Source organism: Mus caroli, unplaced genomic scaffold (assembly GCF_978045245.1).
Source record: "Mus caroli unplaced genomic scaffold, Mus_caroli_1 scaffold_9, whole genome shotgun sequence".
Taxonomy (NCBI): Eukaryota; Metazoa; Chordata; class Mammalia; order Rodentia; family Muridae; genus Mus; species Mus caroli.
Window position 1 is genome coordinate 11,320,977 of NW_028227264.1, and position 8,274 is coordinate 11,329,250.

The 8,274-nt window shown below is 42.5% G+C and overlaps 1 protein-coding gene across 8 annotated transcripts in view; it reads left to right on the forward strand.

Moving 5' to 3' along the window:
- Hivep2 (HIVEP zinc finger 2) overlaps positions 1 to 6,960 on the forward strand; it is a 184,677-nt gene extending 177,717 nt beyond the window's left edge. For all 8 annotated transcript variants that reach the window (XM_029482568.2, XM_029482567.2, XM_021174414.3 and 5 more), the window contains one exon: positions 4,493 to 6,960. In XM_029482568.2, coding sequence (XP_029338428.1) covers positions 4,493 to 5,317 — 825 coding nt within the window. In that variant the 3' untranslated portion in view covers positions 5,318 to 6,960. The remainder of the gene's footprint in view (positions 1 to 4,492) is intronic.
- Positions 6,961 to 8,274: the final 1,314 nt, after the last annotated feature.

An 8,274-nucleotide genomic window follows, 5' to 3' on the forward strand; every position in this document is an offset into this window, starting at 1 on the left:
TAGATGCTGAGGGAGAATGTGGGCCAGAGAATGAGCTGTCAGAGGGCTCCAGAGAATTTTCGGAGGGTTCCACCTTTTTCTTTTACTATTAAGTAAGGTGACAGCAGTAGTGGCTGTGGGCCACACTGAAACCACAGGTTTACTGAAAAGCTACAACGGAGCCCCTCCTCTGCCTCATTGCACAGCAGCCTGGCAGATCATGGTGTCTCTTTCCACTGGGGTAGGATTGTCAAAGAGCAGGCAGAGAGCACAGAGGCAGAGAGCACAGAGGCAGAGAGCACAGAGCACAGAGCACAGAGCACAGAGCAGAGAGCACAGAGCACAGAGCACAGAGGCATGCTGCCTTCTGAGTTTGTTTGCTTTAAAACCGGTGTTAGTTTCCAGATCTTCCTTCCTGCCCTCTTTCCTCTATTTTCTGTCTGGCATAGCATGGTCTTCTCAGGCATAGAAGGCACTGCTAACTCCTCGCTCTGTCTGCTCCTGCCCTGGTAGCCAGTCCCTTCTCTCTCATTGCCTACTGCTATCTTGATTCATGAGCTTACACTGCCATTTTCAAACTTTAGGAAATCTCCCAGCCTTCCTTGTGGTATCCTCATCATCCATTTTTTTTTTGTAAACCGGGTACAAAGTTCATCTTGATGTTGCAATCCTGCAGAGATGTGCCCTGATGTCTGAACACGGCTGATTTCAAGCTAGTAAATTAGCAAGCTAGGAGAAAACACCATATCTCTGCAAGTTTCTATATCTTGTGCTACCTAAGTCACTATATAGTGACTAGGAAGCTGGAAATCCCTCTGATGATTCCTGTGACAGAGACATGGTGATGCTGGCAGGGTGCGCTAAACTAGTCCTGATCCCTCATTCCTGAGGCTGTTGAGTCAGCTTTTGGCCAAGCAGACCATAACTGGCTTCTATGAGTCAATGGAACACATTCAGGTAACCATGTCATGAAAACAAAGCCATTGATTTAACATGCTGTTAAACTCAGGCCAAGGAATTCATTAACTAATTAAGAATTAAATAAAACAGAATAAAATAATTCATTTATTTTGGACCTTTGAATCCCTACAAAGTTAATTAAGAAATTTAGTGCCAAACAAGAAAATAAGTTTCGCCAGTTACTGAGTTTTTCCTAAATTTTTGTGTGGTTTTATTTCATTTCATTTTGTTCCTAAAATCTCTGGATACCTCACAGAGCTCATCCTTCATCCCCAACAAATCCTTTGGCTTGCTACCCAGTCCAGTTATCTTTAAAGAAAAATTGCCCCTTTGCTGCCTGTTCTCATGGGAGGCAGCAGAGCTGGGATTCAAGCAGGAGCCCTGTCCTGAGTCCTCATTTTGTGTTGACTGGTTGCCTCTGGATGGCAGTGACAACTATATCTTTCTGTGATATGTGAAAGAGACATTTCTGGTCAGAGAAAAATAGACCTGACCATGCTCTGACAGGTGTCCCTCCTGACTGATCTGTAGGATGAAGACCTTCCTCTCTCTAAAAAAATGTATAGAAAGGAATATGAACAGCCATTGTCCCTTTTCACAGAAATTCTGTCCTGCTACCTTGTCATTTTGCACACCTTGATGGAAGCTTTACAGGGCAATGACTGGGGTGAAGGGACCGTGACACCTAGGATGACATAACATATAATTGGTTTAGTCTGAACTTAGAGCCAGAGAGAAGGTTTGGATGGAGAAACACACACCACTAGGATTCCTCCCCTAACACCATCTGGTTCATTTTAATACATAATAGAATTTAAAAGTGACTTTATTCAGTCAGTCACCATTTTTGAGGACTGGAACTGGAGTATGGTTCAAAAGGGAAATACTGTTACAGTTACAGCCTCATTTTCTTATGCATGTCTGTTTCTGTGTGTAGATAAAGACTGTCTTCAGCAAAGCGGTCAGTGCTCAGTCTTTCTCTTGTCTGAGCCATCTTGGGTGGGTTGTCTTGCATCTCGGCCACTTGTGTAAGGAAGTCTGCACCAGTCAGACATAGTCCTTGCCTAGATATTGTCTGTCCCTAACAGAAAATGTTGCACAGCTATAAGCAGTGCAGCTGTTAACACATTTAGGTTATGGCCTTTCTCAGGTCAGGACTTCTGCTCAGTTACCTCTAGCTGGTGCCAAAAGCATTAGGGTTCCTCTGCCTTAACTGCTGTTTGATGAAGACTTACACACCATTTACAGGATTCTTCTTGGGTCCTGAAATGGTCACGTATCCTATCTTTTGAGGTTCTGGTAATTCCAGGGATGCTTATTGGACCATTTCATCTGTGTTGCAGAACAAATAATTTTTGTACAGCTTGGATAAGCTGTAGCCCAGACCAAGGTGAATTCCAAGCATGGTAGACAGTAGTAGGCAAATGCATAATGTATAGTTTGGAGGCCAGGCTCAAATCTAAATAGAACTGTATGGATCCCTAATGGTAGGATTTGGTCCTTGAATCTGAGTGCTGAAGCATCCTTGAGATGAATGCTACAATTTTTAAGATAGCTTTCCAAAATTGTGAGCATATTTGACAAGTTTTAATCTACCTTGAGTTCTCATATAAGGAAGCAGTGAAGTCCATTATTAATGAATCCTAGCAATTAAAATTCTGACTAATTCACTAGAGCCAGATAATCTGGCGATCTAAGCTGTGTTCTACGAAAATGAGAATAGCAAAGTCTTCATTTAAGGAGAAAACCATGAAATCCAGAATTGTGGCTCCAAATTTTAAGTACCTTTGCTTCATTAATTCCAAGAAGACATTCATGTTATAAGTAATACCAACAGAAAAATTGAGCCATAATCATCTTTGATTTCAGCTATGAAATTGAATATAAATGATTAACCGTTAAACACACATGCTATCAATGAGTGCTTGCTTCCTTTCAAACATTGCCATTTCTACAAGACTTAGCTTGGATCTGGGACTTGAAGAACTCTGCATTTTTTATAGGGCCTCTTCTTAGTCAGGATGTATTCTTGTAGGCCAATACCTTGCATACCGAGACCTCTCCTCATAGTGGTTCCTTCCTCTAGATTAGTGCTCTGCACAAAGGGACTTCTGAGTAGGGATGTATTCCTGTAAGCTAAGCCTTGCACAGCAAAGGAACAGATGTGTGGTTTCTCAAAACCACCCTGCCTTCCTTTGTGTGAAAAAGTGTCTTCTCTAGTGGGAAATATTTAAAAGGCAATCCTTGCAACACTGGCAGGGCATTGGTGGACAGGCTGGTCTGTTTTCAGCCTGGTCTGCTTTCAGCCTGGTGTACTCTTTGACCAGAAGCTTTGAAATCTCTCCACCAAGCTCGCAAAGCTCCCAGGGCAGGTCGTTGCCGCACCAGCCCCATGCTTCCAGATTCCCACGGCTTTTTGGGGTGCACTTCTCTCCAACCCCATGCTTTGCCACAGTACCTTTCTCTCTGGAACCCAGTTGAGTTGCTGCGCGAAGGAAAACACCACACAAACTTAGTCTAGAATCAATAGGTAACACAATCGCTGGGCGCAGCAACTAGCATCCCAATTTGTAAGCCACTCTAAGTTAAATCCTCCAGTAGTGGATCCCAACAGATCTGCCACGTGAACGAGTGGGGGGGGGGGAGCTCTGCTACTGCATTCTCACCCCCACCCACCAGCCCAGTCTCCTCTTCCATCATCCCTTTCTCCGACCAGGAAGTCCCGCCTACTCACCCAGTGATTGGTTCCTTGAAGTCTTGATTCATTAGGGGAAGGTTCACATGAAGTCACATGAGTACATGATTCACTCCTTGTCCCAGGCAGCCCCTCTTGGGGAAGTGGAATTAGCAACAAAATACAAACAGTACCAGGGCTATCCACAATGGTTTTCTTGATTTTTCTTTTTCTTTTTTTCTTTTTTCTTTTTTTTTTTTTCTTTTTTTGGGTTTTTTGAGACAGTTTCTCTGTGTAGCCCGGGCTGTTCTGGAACTCACTCTGTAGACCAGGCTGGCCTTGAACTCAGAAATCCGCCTGCCTCTGCCTCCCGAGTGCTGGGATTAAAGGCATGTGCCACCATGCCCGGTTCACAATGGTTTTCTTAAAGCCTGTTGCCAACTTATTATTTCTACCAAACCTAAGGAATATCTTCCAGTGCTGCCTACAGCATAAATAGTTGATAATCTTGTTCCCTTTGAGTTTAAATCCCATCAATATTTACTAGTCATCCTTTGCGTGTTTTGTTTTGTGTTTTCTTTGTTGGTTTGTTGTTTTCCTGGTGAATCCATTCTTTTTACTTGCTCTTATGAAGAAATACCCATCATGTGATATTATGCCTAGTGGGAAATAGACTGGTTGCTTTAGCATTTTGCACTTGAAAAACAAAAGCCACTGTCCACAGGGGAATACCTTCATTAAAGAACTGGAAAAAATAGTTAAGGAAGCTATTCAATTTTGAGAAATTCTTTCTAAGTGCCAGGCATCCTGAAGGAGGGAGGGGAAAAGAGAGGGAAAGAGGGAACAGGTCTGAACTCTGTGCTCTGTTTTCCTGTGTAGAATCTAAGAAGAGGAATACCTCAGGTTCCTTACTTCAGTCTCTATGGAGACCAAGAAGGTGCTTATGAACATCACGGCTCCAGCCTTTTCCCTGAGGGTCCTACTGACTATGTCTTCAGTCATCTTCCACTACACTCTCAGCAGCAAGTACGAGCTCCTATACCCATGGTGCCAGTTGGTGGGATCCAAATGGTTCACTCCTTGCCGCCTGCCCTTTCCGGTTTACATCCTCCACCCACATTGCCTCTGCCCACCGAGGGCTCTGAGGAGAAGAAAGGAGCACCAGGGGAGGCCTTTGCCAAGGATCCCTACATCCTTTCCAGGCGGCATGAGAAACAAGCCCCTCAAGTTTTGCAGTCATCTGGTCTACCTAGTTCTCCCTCCTCCCCACGGCTATTGATGAAACAGAGTACTTCAGAAGACAGCCTAAATTCCACGGAGAGAGAACAGGAGGAAAACATACAAACTTGTACAAAAGCCATTGCCTCACTCCGGATTGCAACAGAAGAGGCAGCCCTCCTTGGGGCTGACCCTCCCACATGGGTACAGGAGTCCCCCCAGAAACCCTTGGAAAGTGCACACGTCAGCATTAGACACTTTGGCGGGCCTGAGCCAGGTCAGCCCTGTACCTCAGCCGCCCACCCTGACTTACATGATGGTGAAAAGGACACTTTTGGTACATCACAGACTGCAGTAGCTCACCCCACGTTTTACAGCAAGAGCAGTGTGGATGAGAAGCGGGTGGACTTTCAGAGCAGCAAGGAATTATCTTTAAGCACAGAGGAAGGCAATGAACCTTCACCAGAAAAGAATCAACTCCATTGATCTGCAATGCATGGACACATTCATTTCCACATTTCCCCCTCCCCTGTTTTGTTTTTGTTTTTCTAGGAATAGAAGTAAACAAGTTGATAGCATGCCTGTCCTAAGTTACAGTAGTTGGCTATTATAAATACTTTTGTTATTTTGAAAACAATTAGGTAAATTAACAAGTCATCTTGAGCCTGACCAAAACAAAATTTGAAATTAACCTATTGGGTCTGGTACTTTGAAAATTGTACAGATGTTTGTGCCTTTTCTTTACTTTGCTTATATTCTTATAAGCATTTTTTAGCAGTAATTTGTACATATTTTAGAATTTGTGTATCTGCTTTGTAATAAATGTAATCTCTTTCCTCTTTTGGACACTTGGATCTAAACGATGTAAAGCAAAGCAGCATCTATATATATGTGAGGTTGCACTAAAACATATTTTTATATGATAAAAAACTGAACAGCTTTTATGTACAGCTCTGATTCTGTAATACTAATATTTATTTTGTTTCATAAACTGTACATTTTTCTTAATGTTGTGGATTGCTTTTCTATGTGACGCATGGATTTAACTGTTGCGTAACTAGAACGGAGATGTCCATTGTAAGCAAGATATTTAAATTAGAATATCTTATTCTGCACTTATGCATTAGTTACAAAAAAAAAAGATAAAGAACGTATCAGTCGGTTCTTAACTTGTAAATTCTTTTTGTCTCTTGTTTGCTGGATTGACAATAACTTAAGTGCTGATTGTGATTTTAAATGGATAGTACCGTAAAGCATTAAAGTAAACAATGTGCTATTGTGAGTTTTTTCAAAGCTTTATAAATCAGTTATAAATAATATTAAAAGTATTTGGTCTTATGTGAACATGTTGATCTATATACTCATCTAAAAATATGGGAAAAACATTCCGCCCCATGTAAATATGTACAAGTGCATCACTGGTACAATTTTCTGTTCCTCGGTGGGACGCGAGGTTGCCACAGACCTATGCTAGAGTGTCTTTAAAATTAAAGTGAGAAAGCACATGGACTGTGTAGAGCTTGGTTATCGGCCGGCCCGGTGGCTTGGTAGGCAGTGCTGTGCACTGCCAATGGAGAAGACCTGGGCTTAAAAAATCTTGGTTCTTGCTGCACAGGATAGTGACTGGAACTATGGCTGCAGGGAGGGTTCGCACTTGGACTCGAGGGTTGGGTGTGGAAGTGGGGAAAGGGGATGGAGACCTGCTCCCCAGCTCTTCCCATCAGCCAGTCCATATGGTTACAGGGTTACCATCAGCATTAGGAAATGTCACCTTACCCTTCTGTACAGGGAAAGAGTGTCACTCCTGGCTGTCTCAGGGGGAATGAAGAAGAGAAGCCTTCAAGAGAAAGCAGCTCTTGGTAGGAGGAAGTTTTTTTGTATATAACCTTCAGAATGGCTTTTGATCAGTGTTGAAGGTGGGAAGAGCCTTTGCAGGTCCAGAAGAGCGGAGCAGAGGGGTACAGCAACATGTGCACACGCATGCACATGTTTGTGCATGCGCACACACAATCTGGGTTATCTTTGTGCTATATAGTGGATTATAATTCTGTGAAACCAAGTTTGTATATTGAATTACATTAAGGAGTGTTCTTTAAAAAGAGAAATAAATATACAATTACATGCTTGAAGTGTCTAGTTCTTGTGTGTGTGTGTGTGTGTGTGTGTGAATGTTTTATATTTCACTTCTGATTTTTGTTTCTTAGAGGATTTTGGTGCTTTTAACCTGCACTCTAATTTTAATTGTTAGGTTCCATCTCTCTTGAGAGGCAATCAACTGCAGATGGTCTCTAACCAAGTCATAAGGTAGTTATTGGTTTCCATGGGTCATCTGATCAGCCTGGATGGCAGGGAGTTTCTAGAGTCGAGGCCTGAGAAATGAGAAAGCTTGAGCCTAGGAAGCATGCACTCTTGTTTCCAAGGTAAAAAACAAAAACATCAGAAATATACAAAAAAAAAAAAAAAATCCACAGATCAAGGGCATCTTGAAGACCAGAATCTTTTTAGTAATGAAAGTAATTAAAAAGTTCATAACATGTAGAAATCTCAGTATTTTTTATTATAAACACCTCAAGTTGGTAAGTGTATACCTTACCTGTTTTGTTTATGAGTCAGCCAATCATAACTGTTTTGCAAGCATGAATCCAAGGTGAACAAAGATGACCAACTAAGAATCTCCAGATCGTTTTGATTATGTGGGGAGAGTTCTGTCTTACTCCTCTGACATGCTATGTGAGAGGTGGAGAAAAAGTTGGGCTAGAGAGGATGTAGGGCCTTTGCCTTTGTCCAATTCGTCAGTGTTCATCAAGCAGTGCTTGGGTGCCTGTTATGAGCTGAGAAGATGATGGACTTCCTCAGTGGGTGAGAATGTTCGTTTTCCAGAAGCTCACATAAGTAGTGGAGATTTCTATGTGATCAAATGTTGGAATTAAAAACTGCACTGGGACATTTTGTCATAATCAAGGTTGGTAATCAGGACTGTGCTTTTGTAAGTAGGAAGAGGGAGACCTCCCCCCCCCCCACGGCCTTGGGACACAGCCTAGAAATAATATGTTGACAGACTCAACACACATTCTCATGAGCTGCAATGGAGTGTCATTCAGTGTACTGGGTATACATTGCAAAGCAAAACAAATTCTTGTCTATCTGTCATCTATGCTCAATGGGGAAGGGATGTTGGAGGGAAGATGAATGAAGTGAGAAAGCACAGGTGTGATGGCCCAGGATACATGAAGCTGTACATGCACAAAGTGAGCAGAGTGGAGCTGTTTCTGAGGGTAGCTGGTGGAGTGGTACATGGCTAGGGCAGAGACCAGAATAGAGTCTTGTTTCCTAGTCCATTGTGTGAGTCCGCAAATCCAAGGAAGAAAGACAGGAGCAAGAAAGTAGCCTTTGCAGGTTGTGTGTGTGTTTGATACATACTACATACATGTATATGTAAAATT